At 33.3% G+C, this 20,203-nt stretch overlaps 2 protein-coding genes across 2 annotated transcripts; both read left to right on the top strand.

The window, feature by feature from the left end:
* Nucleotides 1-206: 206 nt before the first annotated feature.
* LOC111384876 (eukaryotic translation initiation factor 2 subunit gamma-like) lies at nt 207-7,089 on the top strand. The gene is made up of 9 exons (XM_023009217.1): nt 207-358; nt 1,832-1,958; nt 2,116-2,177; nt 4,702-4,814; nt 4,902-5,004; nt 5,247-5,474; nt 5,556-5,774; nt 6,032-6,292; nt 6,492-7,089. The coding sequence occupies exons 2-9, from the start codon at nt 1,853-1,855 to the stop codon at nt 6,795-6,797; spliced, it is 1,398 nt and encodes a 465-aa protein (XP_022864985.1). The 5' UTR covers nt 207-358; nt 1,832-1,852; the 3' UTR covers nt 6,798-7,089.
* A 6,073-nt stretch (nt 7,090-13,162) lies between these two features.
* LOC111384873 (eukaryotic translation initiation factor 2 subunit alpha homolog) lies at nt 13,163-15,688 on the top strand. The gene is made up of 7 exons (XM_023009212.1): nt 13,163-13,666; nt 14,344-14,400; nt 14,501-14,587; nt 14,705-14,851; nt 14,952-15,056; nt 15,283-15,381; nt 15,557-15,688. Exons 1-7 carry the CDS (start codon nt 13,292-13,294, stop codon nt 15,677-15,679), a joined length of 993 nt encoding a protein of 330 aa, XP_022864980.1. The 5' UTR covers nt 13,163-13,291; the 3' UTR covers nt 15,680-15,688.
* Nucleotides 15,689-20,203: the final 4,515 nt, after the last annotated feature.

Genomic DNA, 20,203 nt, shown 5'->3' on the forward strand with positions numbered 1-20,203 from the left:
CTCGGAAAAAGATGAAGGAGAAATTTGAGAGAATTGAATTTAATATTGATTATCAAAGTGGTATCGAGAATTCGATAGAAATCGATCGATTTTCGATATATCGTTTCAAAATTAACTCATTTTTAATGAAGGACTTGGAATCGAACCGACCAATTTTATTTGGTTCCGATTCGTTACCCTAGACAATACCATTATAAAATATTGCTCCTAAGCGCACACGTGAAATATTCGTAACAAGCAGCAGTAACACAACGTATCCCTAGTTTGCTAAATCTCTCTTCCCCCTCCCCGGTCCGTCTCCCATCCTCAGTAAAGCAGTAGACACAGACGGCTGTTCGTAACTAAGTTCTTTCCAGAGGTAAGCTCTCTCTCCTATGCATACATAAGGAAATATGTGAGTATCGACATTGGTAAAATAAAAATTGAATTTTTTTCGTGCTTTTGATATTTTAGGCAGGTTTTTTAATGTGGCCTTTGGTTAAGTTTTTATTTTTCTCGATTTCTTGAAGATTTTGTTTCGATGTTTTAAAATCTGTACTGGGTTTTCGTTTGTCTTTTTGGATATTAGGGTTCTAGAGGTTATTTGGTGGAAAATGAAAATTTGGAAAATATAATTTGAAATATCAAGCGTGCGAAGGGGTTTTTGGATCAGGGATTTGGAAAATTTGGAATATATAATTTGCTTATTTAATTGGGAATTGGATTTGGGTTTTCATTAGATGCTTGGAAGTATAACACGAAAACAAAAAAATGCTATTGCTGTAGGGAGATTTTTTTTTCCTCCTTTCTTTTTGGCATAGATTTCTTCGATTCCTCTGTTTCTTTTGTTTACCTTTTGCAGTTGTATTGAGTGGCTTTTTCGACTTGGATTCTTCTCTTTTAATTTTTTTGCTGATTTTTATGTATTTTTATTTATTATTTCTCCTCAGTGCACACGTTCTTTTATTTTTTATTTTGCTGTTGTGTTCTCTGCAATGAGATTTTTTTTTTCCTGTAAAGATAATTTAATTGTTTTTAATGGATTTTTAAGATAGTCTATGGTTCATATGTTGAGGCTTACACCTAAAACTTACTCCTTGCCTCATGAAGGCAAAAAGCCTCCATACACAAGTCAGCCTTCTTTTAACTTTGAATTGCAACCCATACACCATCCTAACTACAACCTGTCACAACTCTATTGCCACCACCTGCCAACCTTCACCTCGCGCCTGAAAGATAGGCTAAAATCTGTGAGAGGCAAGGTTGGGTGGAGGTGGTACACGGGTTGTTGCCTTGGGGGTTGGTTGTGTGAATAGGGGGTATAAGGAGAAGAATTGAGAGTGTGGTTGGAATGTTCAGTAGTGCTGTAGAAAGAAACTGTCTATAGAGAGAAAAAAATGGTGTCCTTTTAGATAATCTGTAAATCAATTACATAGGCATGTTTATCAAAAGACAAAGATGAGGTCGTAGAATATGCATCAACGATATATTCTTTTCAGGGAGTGAAGTGAGATAACAATTTTAGTACCAAAGATCAACTGAATTAATCTTTTTTGGTTGATCAATTCTATAGGCTTTATTTCGAAGGGGAATTTCAAAATTTTCAACAATTTCCATAATACACGATACTTTTCCTTCATATTGCTTTTCATGGGCTTTTTTATATCGAACGGTGCATGTAACTTTCCTTCATAGAAATTTAAAACATTATTTTTACGGAATTGAACGTAATGTTATAATTAAAAGGTTTTGATATTTTATTACCTGAATAACTTGACTCTTAACTTAATTATTTTCTGAAGTAGTGTACTTTTTATCCTTGCAATAATAAGCATCTTGTTATTCATTGCAGACCTATTAAGAGCAGTAAAAAATGTCTAAAAAAGGTTTGATGGAGCAGGACTTAAGCAAGCTGGATGTGACAGAACTACATCCACTCTCGCCTGAGGTTATTTCTCGTCAGGCTACAATTAACATTGGTACGATTACATTAAATTTACTCTAATGGCTTTCAACTTGTTGAATATCACATCTTTGTAATTGGTGATATTGATATGAGTTTCTTTATCTACTTGTTGACTGCTTTTAGGTTGATTTATTCATTGTATCAAATTCCATGTTATTTTGATCCTCTAGGCACCATTGGTCATGTGGCTCATGGGAAGTCAACAGTGGTAAAAGCCATATCTGGAGTCCAGGTATAACTGTTTTCTCTAGAATGTTTATATATTTGAAAATCAGTTAGAGCACATTTGCCTAGGTTTAAAAAGTTTAATTATAGATAAATGAGTTTTAAACTAATTAAATTTTTTATTGGTTGAAGTTGAAAATTATTTATAAATTTCGTAATAAGGTAAGGTTATACTTTTGAAATGAGCAAATTCCATCCAGATCAAAAACTGTTGAAGAAACAAAAAGATCTTTCTTTTGTCCCTCATGAAAAAAATGGGATTTCTTTCTTTTTTGTGATCTATTTATCTATAGTTTCAGTACTCGCAGGATTATTAACAGTACCCATTTTAGAGAATGTTAATAAATTCCAAAATCCATTGGGTGACGGTATTCTGCCTAAATAGTAGACATAGGTGAGAAATAAAAGAATACTAAAAATCCGAGCCATAAAATTTCTCAATTTTGACACAAGGTACTTATTAGATCAAATGTACTGCTGGTGTATTGGGTGATGCTTTGCCCTTCCCTTTGTTTTGCGAGTAGGATTTCATTGTCATGTCATTCCTTTTTTCTTTCATTTATACTAGAACCCTTGAATTCACAATTCTAGTTACAGAAATGTTGATCATTTATTCGGCATCAAAGACATTCGGAATTTCCACGATTGGATAAATATTGATTCGATCCCTTTTTCTTTCAGTTTTCTATTTTGTCTTTTGAATAAAAAAATGAATCAGTTAGAGCTCGGATTTCTAGCCTATTCTATTTTGGTCTTCCTTATAATAGAAAAAAAGTCACTAAATTTATCGAATAAACTTCTCATTGATGTATTATATGAATTCCATTGGACTCAGAAATGATACATTGGAAGAATCCGCTGGGTCTTCCAATATCAATAGGGAGGCATTGAAAACAAAGAAATTGTTGGAGTTCTCATTTCTATCTAGTCCCAACACTCTTTGAAAAAAGAGAAAGAAAAAAAAGTAACATGTTTAAACATGGTAGGAAACATCTACTTATTTTTAAGCGTAGCAAAACGTTCTCATAGTGTGATATGAAGGCACGCTTGCAGCTTTAAATTAATTCTAGTTTCAATTTGGTTAGTGCTTTATAATTTCTTCATATTGTATATTTAAACAAATGGTGGCTAACGCTTGATCTAAGCCCTTATCATAAATATTTTACAATGCGACCTTCCTTGAGGCTATGCCCTTGTCTATGTTTTCTTTGAAGGACAAATATCTGAGTCAAGCTCAATGGTTGCATTAGGTAAGTCCTGTTCATGATAACATTTATTTAATGATGCATAACTTTGTTAAAGTGATAACCTACTTTAATGAGTCTTATGTTTTACTTTAATGAGTCTTAATGTTTGAGAACGACTTGTATTGGTTACTACTTGTACCTATGTTGCTTACTCTGATCCTCTAATTAGGGCCTTTTCTAAAAGGCATTCTCACTATGGATATGGCGAGAAAATTCCTTGATTTTAAATTTTTTGTTTAAAAGACATTGCTATTATATGAAATGTCTAAAATATCCTTGTTGTAGATGGCTTTTTTTCATTTCCTATTCATTCAACTAGTTTTGTCAACTCAACACCAGACCAGATCATTGTACCCAATTCAAGCATAAATGTCCTTAGGTCGGGAAAAATGCAGTCCGAACCTGACCAAATAGACACATGATTCGTCCATTTGACCACATCTTTAGTGTTTTTGTTGTCCTCCAATGGAACACCCCCTCTGCGTTGCTTCTCAAATTCTGCATTTTCTATCTCCTGAAATGCTGACTTTCAGTATTTCAAAAGCATAACTCAACTGGGTCTCACTCCTTTTCTCGTTGAAATGGTCTTCAGCATCTGGGCATCAATCTCATAACAGTTTGCCTATGTTTGAGTTCCATTTTCCCAAAACTCATTTTTCATATAACTCATTTCAACCACACATTATCTCGTAAAATAATTTCACACGTAAACCTAAAACTTTTCCCTATTTTTCAACCATACTTTCTCCAATAATTCACTATTTTGAAACCTATATTCCCCCAACAATGGGGCTCAAAGAGGGCCTCTTTAAAATTGCTACTCAATTTTTAAACCCAATAAATCTTACAAAGCAAAAACCTGAATAAGAAGGAATAGAGAGTTTGAGGAAATGGTGAGGGGAAGAAGTAAACTGGAAAATAAACATAGAATAAAAGAGAAGATAGAGGGAGACTTTGAGGAAAATATAGAATTTTGCATGTGTCACATAGGAAAAATAATGGGCAAAGTGGAGCAGTGGCAGAGGATGAGAAGTAAAAAGGATTCAGCTGGTGGAGAAGAAGAACAATAAGACAACAGATATTTTTGGGGCTTTAGTTTTTGATGAATATGTTAACCAAGGCTTTTTTTCTCATTCTCCCTCCTAAGAGAGTTTTTTGGAGAAATTCCTTATCTTTATGGGTATGCCTTTATTAGTGTTATAAATAATTTTAAATTATACGTTATAAAAATGCACTGTGGAGGCATTGAAAGTTCTTATTATCTTGAATACCTTCTATCTGTAGACCGTTCGTTTTAAAAATGAGCTGGAACGAAATATTACCATCAAGCTTGGATATGCCAATGCAAAGATATACAAATGTGAAGACGATCGATGTCCTCGACCTATGTGCTTCAAGTAAGTACTTAAATATAGATTTGCATTAATTGATGTGCTTCGTTCTCGGGTCTTGTTGGTTATGCTCAAATATCAATTTCTTCTCAGGGCATATGGAAGTGGAAAAGAAGATAGTCCAATGTGTGATGTTCCTGGGTTTGAAAACTCTAGGATGAAATTGCTAAGACATGTCTCTTTTGTTGATTGCCCGGTCAGTATTTTAATGGCCATTTCTCAAAAACTGCTATGTTTTAATTTTTTTCTCTAAACAACTCTTGCAATGATGCCATCTGAATATTCACTTAATATATCTGGTGCTATTATAACTATATCTTTTAAGCTCATAATTACACTTTTTTCCCTATGAATATTAGGAATTAGTCTTGTCTCTGAGCTTCAAGATTATTTGTGTTCCTGACGGAAATGTTCTTTTACTTGTGTGAATGCCTGTAGGGTCATGATATTCTCATGGCTACAATGCTTAATGGAGCGGCAATTATGGACGGGGCTTTGCTTCTCATAGCTGCCAATGAGAGCTGTCCCCAACCTCAGACTTCAGAGCATTTAGCTGCTGTTGAAATTATGCGCCTTCAACATATAATAATTCTTCAGAATAAAGTTGATCTAGTTCAGGAAAATGTTGCAATTAACCAGCATGAAGCCATTCAGAAATTTATTCAGGTTAGTGGCGCATATCTTATATAATCTGGTATATTACATTAATTTTCGTATTTAATAGGACCATCCATTTCGTGCTCTTAGGGAACCGTTGCTGATGGTGCACCAGTGGTACCAATTTCTGCACAGCTCAAGTATAATATTGATGTTGTATGCGAATATATAGTGAAAAAAATCCCCATTCCAGAGAGGAACTTCATTTCACCACCAAATATGATTGTCATCCGATCTTTTGACGTCAATAAGCCTGGGTCTGAAGTTGATGAAATTAGAGGTGGGGTTGCTGGTGGTAGTATTCTGAAGGTATATTTATTTGTTACTTCCATGAGTTCAATTAAAGAAATTCCTATATTTACCCACGGCCTCTTTTATGATGAAACTGTATGTCCAACTTTTTCCTGGAATATCTGTTATTATAAAAAGTTAAAATGCCTGTAATGTTTTCTCCTAGTTGTATTATGATTTTTCTTCCCATTCTCAGCTTAATCAGCAAATACATGCACAACTTAAATTGTAAAATGCCTGCGATTTAAAGGAGCTAATTGATTTTTTTTGTGCAGGGTGTTTTGAAAGTGAATCAATTTATTGAGGTCCGTCCTGGTATTGTCGTGAAGGACGAAAATGGTAACATCAAATGTACCCCAATATATTCTAGAATAGTTTCATTATATGCGGAGCAAAATGAATTGCAATTTGCTGTGCCTGGAGGCCTCATTGGGGTCGGAACCACCATGGACCCTACTCTTACACGTGCTGATAGGTTGGTAGGACAGGTTCTTGGAGAGGTTGGTTCACTTCCTGAGGTGTTTGTTGAACTGGAGGTACGTGTTGGTGCAAGCAAATAACTTATATATAGTTAAGTTGGGAGAACCTTCGTCCTAGCATTTAGATTTATAATTACCTTTTCAATAAAATTGATTTCTTCCTTGAAACTTTTTCCTATACTTCCAACAGATGCTCTACTTCCTCCAAACATTCACTGGATTCATCTAGTGCTCAACATTTCTATCTTTAATGCAGGTTAATTTCTTTTTGCTGAGACGGCTGTTGGGTGTGAGGACAAGGGACTCGGAGAGGCAGGGTAAGGTCTCAAAGCTGACTAAGGGAGAGATTCTTATGTTGAACATAGGATCTATGTCAACAGGCGCTCGAGTCATTGCTGTCAAGAATGTTTTTGCAAAACTGCAACTCACATCTCCTGTATGCACCAGCAAAGGAGAGAAAATTGCCCTCAGCCGAAGAATCGAAAAACACTGGCGTCTGATTGGTTGGGGCCAGATTCAAGCTGGTATTACTCTTGAAGTCCCGCCTTCTCCATTTAACTGAACTACTGGCCATTACAGAGAAGCCAGAGAAACCTAAGCAAACCAGAAAATTATGGACTAGATGTTGTCGGGCTGTTATCAATGGGTAACCATTTTTGTTTGATGGAGAAAAGGTTATTTGGAGTTTCAGATACTTTTATTGCTTGTGGTAATTTTCCCCCGTCTTTTTTTCCGTCGGAGTTCTTTATACCTTGCTCGAATGTGATCTGGATGTCGAGTTATCAAACAAAGCTATGTGCTTGTTCAATGCCATTACTGAAATAAACTTATCTAGTATTAGAATGTTTGACTACCGTGACAATTTTTTGCAAGAGCCAAAATTCTCGTCATAATCTGAGGTTATCATCTAGTAACATCGTGCATTGGGGTTGATATTTAATTGTCATAATTACATATTGCCTAGCAAATGGTTAAAATAGGTCTCATCAAAATGCAGTCATGTAATATATATAAACTTGGCTACCTTTTATTCAAAGTATCTCCAGGGTATGAGGCCCGTCGACTGGATAGGAATCGATAGTATCAGACCGGCATTAGTTTTCTCGTGCTTAATGTTGCTCACACATTTCTGTACTGTAATATTACACTTGAATCCACTTCCAAATGCAATTTGCCATATTCTGTCACCTTTCCTCGATCTCCCTTTGGCTTCTGTATTACTCTGTTCACATCTATAAGGATGGGGTATTGCCAAATCCATGTAGAGTCATTTTTGAGGTTTTCTCAATCACTATAACTAGGTCTGGGCGCGGGTCGGTTCGGTTCGGTTCGGTTTGAAAGAGAAACGAACCGAACGAAAAATTTCGGGTATTTAGTAAATAGAACTGTCGGATCCAAATATAATTATGGCAATGCCCAAATTAACGTAATCCAATTTAATAACATGTGTATAACAAGTTGTTCAACAAGATTAATTTACCAATCACATATAGGATAGTTTACACACTACCTTGTTCAAATGATCAATGGTCGAAGGTCGCCATCGGAGCCTGAGGTCAAAGCTTCGGACTTGGAGTCGGCAGTTCTATACATCTATTTGGGTTTTGGAATGTCAGATGTGTTATGTGCAGGTGATAATGTATGTAATTTATTTAGGGTTAGTCATTGGTGGGTTAGATCACTTGGATGTTGGGCTAAGAAATGGAAGAATAAAAACCAAAAAGGGCACTTGGGCTAAAAATTAAAAAAATTAGAAATGAAACAAATAATTGGGCCAAAAAATTGTATTTAGAAATTTGTTGGGTTAGGTCAAGCTATCTAGGCTAGGGCTTAGGAGATGAAATATCAATCAATCACCTAATTTGTTAAGAAAAAATTAAAATAATTTGATTTATTAAATATAAAAAAATAAAAATTAGAAAGATTCGGTTCTTATTCGGTTCTTGGTCTTGAACCGAGAATCGAACCGTATCTGTCGGTTCTTAATTCAGATACCTGTTAGGGTATTTAACTTGAGAAGAACCGTTGAGTTCGGTTCGGATTAGGTTCGGTCAGTTCGGTTTGGAAGATTTGCCCAACTCTAGCTATAACTATAATTACAATCCTCCCTCCTGTGTGGATGTGGAAATGCTCGAACCCTTTTCTGAAATCTGGTATATAGATGTTTTTCTCGGCTAAAATCTTCATTTTCTGTATCACTAATGGCAACCCATATCGAATTTGTCCTGTCAATGGCAAGACCATGGGACATAAACAAACCATATTTGCTTTTAATGCTTCTCTTGCTACGTTCTCAACGTTCTTTGATATGGACAATCCTACTTTGTTCATTGTCAGCTTCCTAGAAACCACATCCATAAGATCGATCATCTTCAGCTGTACTCGTTAGTAAGAACTCTGCTTTCTTCTTGTCCTGATCTCAACTAGACATTAGTATTGCAACACTCCCCATTTTGAATGTTAGCAACATAGAATGATCCTTCCCTCTGTACGAATTCAGACTCAAGATTTCACTGTTCACAAGAAGTGCCAACGAGTTACTATGGACTCTTTAAAAGATCAATAGCTAAACCTATTGATATAATTTCTGAGCTACATCCCATACATAAAGATTAACACTCGTAATACCGCTCCTCATTCTGAGCTTGTTAATAACCATTGCACTGAGTGAAGTTGTAGGTGAAAACATACTAGAATCGTTGATCAATATATCTTTTAGCTCTAGGTTTATGTTATTTTTCTCTAACAATTCCTTAACCATTGTGAAGATTACTGTTGTAACTTCCTCTTTGCAGAATGCAAGAGACTTTCTTATAGGCAGTCGACTCAAGGATGGAGGAATGCAAGATTCTCCACTGAAACCTGATTTTTCCATGATTTTGATTTGGAATGCTACATTAAAAGTGCATTTTTACTCATTTATTTAACCACAGAACATGATTGATTGTTGATCAAAGCGTTTGAATTATGGTTTAATTCTATATAATTTTATTTTGTAGGACTATAGTGATGGATATGACGGGATTCAAGAATGACCAAAAGGAAAGAAAATGAAAGTTTAAGGACCAAAGTGCAAATAACTGAAGGATGACCAGAATGACGAATCAAGAATGTAAACAGGCTAAGTATCAATTTGGTAATAATATGGGATGTTAGAAGGAAGAAAATAAAGAGAGGAGGTCAAAAAGCAAGAATTTAAAGTTTTGGGGACCAAAATGTAAATAGTCAAAAGATGAACCGAAGGCAGCAACAAAGATGTGAAAGACTCAAGGACCAACATAATGAAGAATTGAAGTATAGGGAGAAGAAAAAATGTGAAAAGAAGTCTTGATGCAAGAAAATGGGAATCGAGGGCTTAATTGTCACATTTGGAAATGGAGGGACCACCATGTGGTCGTATGGGCTAAGAATTTATGTGCTAGGAGAATGATGAATCATGTGATGTAAACTCTTGATTTCTAGTTTTACAATATTTACAATAGAATACGATCTTTGAATTTTGAATAGTTTATAGCTATTCAATTCTTCCATAATTATGTGCACGTAATTATGTAAGTTTGGTGGCTTATTTCATGTATTCGAGAGAAGGAAATTAGGTTCGACAAGGTATAAACTATTGTAGGGTTGATAGGAGATAGAAATATACAGCTATGCCCTGCGTGAATTTCTAAGTGTTCATAAAACTTCATGCATTCTTATATATTTGCATCCATCATAGAAATATAGTCGACTAATATATGAAAATAGGCTCAACTTTACTCGAGAGAGTTGTTGGATAGATTAGGATCATTGATTGTACAAAGTTTCAGGCGTATTGTCAATTTGTAGAAGTTGGTTAGAAGTGAGCGTTGCATTGGGATTCGTGATCCTAGTGCGCTTTTCATTCATTAAGGCCATGTTTGATTGGCAACGAATTCCAAGAAAAATGTAAAACGAATTCCACTTTCCCACTTTTGTCATGTTTGATGACAATTTTTTTTGTTGAAACTAGTTTCTTGGTTTGCTTGCCACGTAGACATTTTCTTAGTTTTTAAGGAAAACCAATTTCCACCTATACGGTGGGAATTGGTCTCCAGGCTATTGGGCGATTTTTTATTTTTTTGATAATGAAAATAAATTTTATCTCTAATTGTAAAAAAATATTTTCCTTTAATTGACAATTTTCATGTAAAATAAAGTCAAACGAATACCAAAAGATATATGATTTTCTTGACTTTATTTTTTTATTTTTATCTTTTTTTGGCAATGGAAACAAATTTTATTCCCAATACCAATCAATTCTATTTCTTTAATTGACAATTTTCATGTAAAACAAAGCCAAACGAAGGCCAAAATACTTTTATTTCAACAATTTTATACCAATCAAACACAATAATTGACAATTTTCAGTAAAGCAATTTTTAGGCAATTCAATTTCCTGAAATTCGTTTTCTTTCCACCTAAATTTCATCTTTGCAATCAAACGGACCCTAACTTCATCAAACTTGCATTCAAATATCACTTTGCATTCTAAATTCATTTGGTTCAGTCACATTTGTATGCATAATTTAGTTGAGGTAGAGTCAAGTTACAAATATTACGCTCGACAATTTGGTTTCGGTTAAGGTCGGGTAAAATTAAGCTAACTCAATATCTGTGGGACGATATTCGGAACTCTTCATTCCACTTTATTACTTGTTATGAACCGTACATTTGTGGTGTTAAAATCGATATAATAATTTCGTGAACACTACACAATTTTGATCAAATGTTCACGGAGCAGAACATGCTCTACGAACATGGACATTGGTAGGCGATAAAACAAGGGTGGCTGTAGCAAGTGTAGTCGAGAAATTGTGTGGTTACAAATAAGATTAAAACCATTACTTTGTGGTGAGAAGGTCGGGAAGATTATTTTTCGTAAGCATGAAGAGAATCTTGATTGTTGAATGTTTATGTAGTTTAGACTAACCTGAATTGTAGTTTGTTTCTTGTCAATAGGGACTAGAGAATTTCAACTTTTTATCCATACACGGCCAGCTTCGAGAATTTTGAAGTTCTAGGTGACTCATCATTATGAGGTCTTTAATCGTAAATTTTTTTACGAACGTAAAACTACTTAAATGTTTAAATAAATAATTTATTTATATTTTAAACGAAGACTTGATACAATGAAATGATAAAATTGCAAAAAATAAAAATAAAAAAATTCCAACAACTCTAGAGATTAGTATAACATAATATTTAGCGGAATTATCCCCTTTTTGAAAAATAAATAAATAAATTGTCATGTAAAAATTTATCTTCAAAATTATGAACCGAAAAAACTTGAGTGAAGTGCAATTTAGAAATCATGAAATAATTTTTAAGAACCATAATTTGAAGTCCTTTGAATATTGTAAGGATGACTCATAAAGAGAAAAATGATTTTCAAATATAAAAAGTGAAAACTGTAGGGATTATATTGCAAAATAGTGAGAAATATATAATTTTTAGATGGATAACGTGACGAATTATGATTATTTAGGTATTAAAAACGTAACTAGATTCTTATGATTTTGATTTAAGAATCTTTTATAAATTCGAGATTTTGAGAGATTAAAGTGAAAATAAGTTTCAAGATCAATAATGTATTTGTACCAAATGTGTATTTATTGGAGCATCGCAATTATCCCATCTATATTGGACTCATTTTGAAACTCGTAATAAATAACAAATTATGGAGTCGAGAAAAAGTTAATTTGGATAAAGCAAATTCAAGTTTTAACTTATTAAAATAACTAATTGATTCATTAAGCTAGTTTTTAAATTAAATCATATTACCTTAACAATATTGGGCTCGTTTAGTAGCTCAAAATTTATCACGTATGCTAAACTCAAGAAATAATAATTTCAATAAGATCGTACTAAATTAGAATCAACAAAAATTATTGTAATTAAATTACTTTTTATATCTATCTTTTAAATTTAATTGGACTTTTGGAATGAATTGTTTTTCATTTTTGAGGCCCTAGGCCATTGTCTTGTTGGCCTTGGCCTAGGGCCGGCCTGGATCATGTATAATCGAAAGATTTTGATTCATAGATTTCTCAAACGTCATTTGACTCGAATTTTTTAAATAAAAGAATTTTATTATGGAAAGAAAAATAAAATCATTGTTTAAAGACAAAAAGGGGGAAAAAAGGATTAAGGAAATAAGTGTTATAGCAGAAGGAAATAATATTTATTCAGAATAAATCATGATATTGCACTGGAAAGAAATTGCTTGGCACCAAAGTTACGGAACAGCAAGGCACCTAAGATTCATGGTGCAGCCTAATTCTTGTTGGTTCAAATATTCCAATTTGAAAGGAGAATTAAATTAAAGAAAAAAAAATGCTCATTTTCTCCATATTCCATGAAATATAAGAGTTTTCTTTTCGCTCCAAAATTCCGAGGGCCGTGGCCGAATACAATTATTTTTCCATCTTCTATGAATCCCTTTTCTCATGTCAATATACATTTGGAATTTATGTTATAAACCAAAGTATATTAATAAGAATTTGAAAGGCTTTTTCAGCCAAAAAAGTAACATAAGCAAACGAGTAATATGATCGAATAATTTTATTTGTAGCCGTTCACAATCACAGTCGCCCTACGTAGCATAAATGTGGCGGTTAGTAAATATATCAATCACTAACCGTCACGTGTATGCTACATAAAACGACTACATCAGTGAACGATTCTAAATAACATTACTCAATATGATTTGGAAGTACGAGCTAAATCGAAGTTTTAAGTATATTAAATTGCATATTACAAAATAAATAATTAAAATGAATATAATTTATTCATAATAATGTTCTTGAAATATGTAAATTTAATAACTTCTAATAAAATATGATATTAACAAGAATGGAAAAAATTCTTGCTACCCAAGAATCTCTCCCATTATATAGTTAGTAATCAGTTTTCCTCCGTTGAGAACGTTATTCTTGAAAACCCCTCACTCTCTTTCTTCCCTCTCATACGTACAAACACCCGTACTAAAAAAACCCAACAGAAGTAATAATTTTTCTTGAAAAAAATTGATTAATCATGGCTCAAAACTGGGATTGCAGAATGTATGAAGAGAAATTTCCAGAAATAGACACTACAGTAATGATCAAAATTAAGAGCATAAACTCTGATACATGCGCATATGTATGGCTCCTAGAATACAACATGGAGGGAATGCTTAGTTTCAGAGAACTTTCACAGCGGCGGATCAGAAGTGTTGCTAGTCTTGTTCGGGTCGGGCGGGTTGAACCCGTCAAGGTTATCGATGTCGACCCGAGGAAGGGTTTTGTGAACTTGAGCAAGAAAAGGGTTTCTGAGGAGGATAGGAAAGCATGTGAAGATAAGTACAATAAGAGCAAGCATGTGCATTCAATCATGCAGTACGTGGCCGAAACTGAGAACGTCGATCTTGAAGTAAGTTTTTGTTTTCTTATTATGATTGGTTTTCCTGCAATTTCTTGATTTCTTTCATAAAAAGATTATTGATTATGTACGTAAATTTTTATCTGCGTGGTGTATTTTTTGCTTATTTATCTTGAATGCGTTGAGAAGCTTTTCTTTGGGAACGAACTTTTGGAAAGGATAACAAAATTATTTTGACGGGGCGTTTGTGTTATGTAAAATTGAAAGTATGATTCTTGATTGTGTAGATTGTTAAATGTGTGTGTGTTTTTCGGGTTTAATGTAGTGAGAAGTTTTTTTGGGTGTTGATTTATTCTGTGAATTTGTTGATTGCTTGCATAACAAGGCGCGTACGTCAATATGTAATGTATTTTTTGTTTATTTCTTATGTATCTTGAAAGCATGTTAAATAGATTCTTGAATTCACTTATTTTGAAAATCAATTCTCTTTGTGATTCAGCGATAATTAGCTAAAAATATGAATTTAATGAGCAATGATTATGTTAATAGCTTGGTCGATTCTGCCTTTTTATCTTTCCATATATTGAATTTGGTTGTAAAATAATGGTTAATTTGCTATAACATACCTAACAATATTCTTTTGGAATACATATGCATTTATTGGATTATCATTGTATTATTATTGCCAAGTTACGGTTAGATCTTACATCATAAGGAAATTTTTCCAGGATTTGTATATCCATGTTGGATGGCCCTTGTACAAAAAGTATGGACATGCTTTTGAGGTTAGAGTTCACAACTATATATATATATATATATATATGTATGTATGTATGTATGTATGTATATTTCCGACCTTCTAAACATACGATTTGACTGTCACAGGCCTTCAAACTAATTGTGAATGATCCTGATTCGGTTCTTAATCCCCTCACTCGCGAAGTTGAAGAAATTAATGTTGATGGTGAGAAGGTAATGTGTGATCTAATTCAAGTTTCAGTTTAATATTCTTTCCTTCAGTTCAATACGCCATTTTTGCCTTTCCATGACCGAAAATATGATGGCATATAAATGAATCTTCAACCTCAGGTGTCTAAGGTGGTTCCTGCTCTGACGGACAAAGTAAAGGATACACTAGTAAAAATTATAAGGAAAAGAATAACTTCACAAGTATTAAAGATTCGGGCTGATATTGATATGACATGTTTTGAATTTGATGGTGTACTTCACATCAAGGTCTTTCTTATTATTCCTATGTTTAATACCATTGTTAAATTTTTGTTAGAGATAAGCTAGTTTCAATCTTTTTCCTTTTTCGTTGTTTCTGGTGAAGTAGGAAGCAATGAGGAAAGCTGAAGCCGCTGGTACGGACGAATGCCCTGTAAAAATTAGACTAATTGGTGCTCCCAAGTACGTCCTATATGCTCAAACAGTCGACAAGGTAATAAAAGATCCAGACATGAAATTTAAGATTTATTTGAAAGATTTTGTGCTACCCTATGAGCCCAAATGTCATTTTTAATATTCAAGTATGGATATTATGACATTACAATTAATTATATAGAGGTTTTGATATTAGGAAATCTCTGATCTTCGAGTTTCTGTTATGTGTGAATAAAAGATGAAATTTTTTTGGATGAAATTCAGCACTTCTGTTTTGATTGCAGGCAAAAGGAATAGAAATTGTAAGTAATGCAATTGTTGCTTGTACGAAAGAAATAGAGCGGCATAAGGGTAAACTTGTTGTAAGAGAGACTCCAAGAGAAGTAAGTACCACTTCTTGTTTTTAGTACACACTATTCTGTTTCTTCTTTTTGGTTGATATAAATTGTAATCAAGACATCTTACCTTGTAATAATTACTTGTAATGTTTTGTCAAGATTCTAGGAGTGAATTACTTCATGTATAGTTGCTCTTAGTTTAAATTTTTGCTCTATGCAGGTCAGAGAACAGGAGGATAAACTATCCACTGAAGAAATACGGAGATGGGGGAGGGCTCTACTGGGCTGTAGCCCAGTATTGCCCAAACCCATATCCAAGAAAATGGAAGGAATGGTCCATTAAAAATAGAAATTTAATCACTTAGCCCACCACCAGTCCAACAGCAGCCCAATTGCACAGCCAGTCCCAATCCAATATCACTATTATTTTGAGAAAAATAAGCCCATATGCCCAACACTTTGACTTTTTGTTGATAGTGTATATGTGCATTCATATTAATTTACTTCATGTATTAAATTTTTTGTTGTAGTTTTTCATAATTGAGTATATATAATTAAAATTTTTTTGATCATGATATAATTAACATTTTTGTTATACATTAATTCATGTGTTTCTATTTTCAAACTTCTTGATCTACACACCCGATTTTTTTAGCTCGCACGGTCGCACTCGTGTGGTCCTTCAATTCATCGTCTTGAATACTAGTGATGAGATTTTCTTAGTTTAGTTACTTTTTGGAACAAAATGGATAATAGTTTTCTTATTGATTGTATGAAACTTTACATCGAATGAGAATTTACTACGAATTTATATGTAGATTTATTATAGATGATTTTATGATGTAAAATCTTGTTAGGTGCAATTTTCGATAATGTTATATTATAACAATTTTTTTTTTTTTTAAAAAATGCCCCCTGTAGCCAAATCCGAGCACCATAGACCCCCGCAGCGTATATTCCTGGCTCCGCCCCTGGGTAAGAGACAAGAACTTCTAATTATGCTCCAACATGCCTTGAGCAAAATCCGTAGCTTTTGCCTTTCTATTTTTATCATCCAGAGATCATGGCCCGTAAACCAAATCTCTTAATTTTTTTCATGGATGTTGCAATAAGGGCATCAGTAATTGCCGAAGCTCAAAAAGGATTTTGGCCTAATAAGGATCAATGGGACTGTGTTTTGCATTGACAATGGCAATATAGGTGTCAATGGCACTGCAACATTACTTTTCCCTAGTAAGTTTCGTCGAATATCAAAAAACTAATGAAATATACTATGTTACCTTGCACACACTATATCGTGTTTCTCAATTTCTTGATTATTTTTCTATACATTAAGGTGTTGTAAGATTGCATATATACATAGTCTAGGCTTTGAATTTCTTCATTCTTTTGTTTCTTTCTCTTTTTATTCACAGTACACGTGCAATAATCACGCTTGAGATGAGACTTCCATTAAAATTACGCCTTCAGTACCTCAGCCGCAGGAAGCCTGAGTTCTGCTCTCGTTTGCCTTTCATCTGAGCTTTTTATTACTCTCTTCACCCTTTCGGGCTAGAACGTTCTACCGGTTTAGTGTTTTCTTTTTCTTCCTTTACAAAAAAGTGGAAGGAGAACGCTTACTTGCATGCGAGGGATAATGACAAAGTATTAGAAGAAAGTGACAGCAACTTGAAGAAGGATATATGAATCAAATATGTCGATGAATCTCTAAAAGATTCTATTAGTAGTGATGACAACTTTTAGGCCACTTCTATTTCCAGTAGTGTCTTACAATTTTGTCACATGATAGTACATGTCAAAAAATATTATGCACTTGTTCTACAAAACCTTGCACTCAAAACTAAGTTACTATTTTCCCCTACAGATGCTCTAGTGCAGTTGCAATGTGGGGCTGAAAATGCAGTTGCTAGTGCTACCTGTTGAAAAAAAAAAAGTTATAAAACTTTCAAATTAAATATTAAAAAATTTCAGTTTTCATTTTAATTCTTAAGTTTTCAGTTTTATTTTTTTTTAATTTTTCAGTTTTGTGTTTAATTTTAGATTAAATACAAATTTAATCCCATTATTATATTTGTAAAATATGTTGAATTTTATTAATTTTCATAATGAGATGGTTGAATTCTTTTACTAGAAAAAGGGTGGATTTCACATTCTTTGACACAACAAAATCAAACACAAAAATAATCCTACTCTCTTTTCATATTACTCTTCTCGTACTACTCTCTTGTTATTTTTATCTTCTTCTATAAACTTTTGGCAGTTGATAATGACTTGTTCTTTCTTTCCCTGTGGTCGTACCTATAGAAGGAGAATCAGCTGCGAGCTATAAGGGTTTTATCTTGAAACCGTGTAGTGCCGAAAGTACCTGCACGAAGGGGAGGCTATACGATTTTAGGACAACGTTTATCGCGACTCTCTTAGGCTGGCTTTTCTAACTCTATTATCATATTTATTTAATTGATTCATGCTTATAATTGATAGTACATTGCACAAATCACGTTAATTTTACAACAATATAAAGTCTTGTGTGTGGTTTGTGCGATAATAATACTTGGTAGTTGCTAACATACTCATTGTTATAATGCTTCAATTTTTTGATTCTATTAAATTTTAGAACCTTTTATAATTTTCATTTTGAAACTTACTATATAAATTTTCATTTTGGAAGCTCATAGAAATTTTATTGATTATTGCACCCTTCAATATTGTTTCAATATTTTTAATTTGAAGCACTTATTTCATTTTGATAACTTATTAGAAAGTCTTAAAACTTATATTATTTACTTGATTGATTGACTTGAACATAAAATTAAATTGTGACTATATCATTTTAAACTTCAATATTCATTTAATTTGTTATATTGTTACTTGAAATATTTGAATTAATATTGTCAAGTTTTAAATATTTGACATAATTGAAAATTTTATTGTTGGTGTTATTCATTGACAAATTTATATATATTTACAGTTAATTTTCTTTCCCTTAGTAATTTATAGTGTAAGAATGACATCTCGTGAAGATACTAATAGTGCTAAGTCGGAAAACTCTGACGGAAAATTTTTTAAAAGATGGAAAAAAATGGAATATTAGTTGACTGTTCTAAGGTTAATTTTTGCTATAAAAGAAGATAATGAAGATAGAGAATCTACCTCTTGGTATAATCTAGAATAAATTTAATCCCATTATCATAATCGAATTTGAAGTGCTCTTTCTGATAGACTTTATGATATTTATCAAAATATCAAGAGTGCTAATGAGCTTTGGAAAACTTTAGAGGAAGAATATAGAATTGATGATGCTGGAGTCAATAGATTTAATGCGTCAACATTTTACAAATATGCTATGGCGGACGAAAAATCTATAAACGAACAAATCCATCAGTTTCAAGATTTACTAAGACACGTAGAAGAAAAAGGGTCAAGTTTTAGTGAGGACTATAAGGTTTCATGCCTTATAGATAAACTTCAACCTTCTTGGTTGGACTTTGCTAAAAGTCTTAGACATAAGCAAGGGATTTTAACCTTGAACCAAGTATTCAATTCCTTGAGAATAGAAGAACATCATAGAAATTGTATCAACAACAAAGGGAAAGAGAAGAATGAGCAAGGGCCGTGTTATGTATATGGAAGAACCAAACATATTGGTCGAGATTGCTACAACAAAACGACTAAGGAGTGCAAGCAGGGCCGACCCTAAAATTTTTGAGGCCCTAGGCAACATATTATTACGAGGCCCTTAAATTTTGTGCATGTTCGATCACTCCCGACAATTGGCCTTCTTTTTCTACTATATAAACACATGCCCTTCTCCTTAGCACTGTAAAAAGAAAAGAATGCATTTCATGAAGTTAAATTAATGGTCAGTAGCCATGATGAGTTTTCCCCTTCCCAAATTTTACAATAATCATTCTCTCTTCATTTATATTACTACTCTACTACTTTACGAATAAGTTATATTATGCAGAAGAAAAAGAACCTTAGCCCAGTAAACAAAAAAAAAAAAACAAAATATCCCTTTTTTCCTTTGGTAATTGGTCCGAAATTGTTGAAGGGATAAAAGAATCATCAATTGTTTCATTAGAGATTTTACATTTAATTTTGGCCATTTAGGTGCACAGCACAATAAAAATTTGCTTCAACTTTGTAAAACCATTATCCATCAATTTTGGAGTGAATAAGAAATCTATATAAACTAAGGAAACAAGCTGTAGAGTAATATTCTAAAATTTACTATATTACAAACTCAAATTGTACATAATTAATTATCCCAAAATTGATTTACCTTTAAGCTTCAGCCAACATTGTCAGAGCAAATAATGTACTTTCACATGATTCAAACTTACAAAAAGAAATAAGAAAAGAACCAAAGTAGATTGTAGAAAACAAGCTTCTTACTTATATAGGTATTGTACCATAGATGAAAGAGCAGTTCAACATCATAAACCCAATGGTTGTTTATGAACTTTTCAATTTCCTCAAAATACTATGCTCTTAGACCTAGAACTTGATTGAATTATTACTCCAAACTAGAAGGAATAGGTATAGAATTTTTATATTTGCAACATATTCTTTTCTTCCTTCTTGCCCTTGTTCTACTTGGGTGGTAGTCCTCTTCCTTCTAGGGCTACTCTAGCAACAGTGGTCTGATGGAATCAATTATTTCAATTCAATAAATCAAAATTTCACCATCTCTTCCCCTCTCTTCCCCTCGAAAAACGATGCTTTTATAAAACGTGTAAGTTTTTTATGGGCTCTACTTTGGGCCAAATTTTTTTGTGAGGCCCCTTAAAACATTGAGGCCCTAGACAGCTGCCTAGTCTGCCTTGGGCCAGGGCCGGGCCTAAGTACAAGTTTAAGGACAAATTTC

The sequence above is a fragment of the Olea europaea genome, unplaced genomic scaffold (assembly GCF_002742605.1).
Source record: "Olea europaea var. sylvestris unplaced genomic scaffold, O_europaea_v1 scaffold3032, whole genome shotgun sequence".
Lineage (NCBI taxonomy): Eukaryota > Viridiplantae > Streptophyta > Magnoliopsida > Lamiales > Oleaceae > Olea > Olea europaea.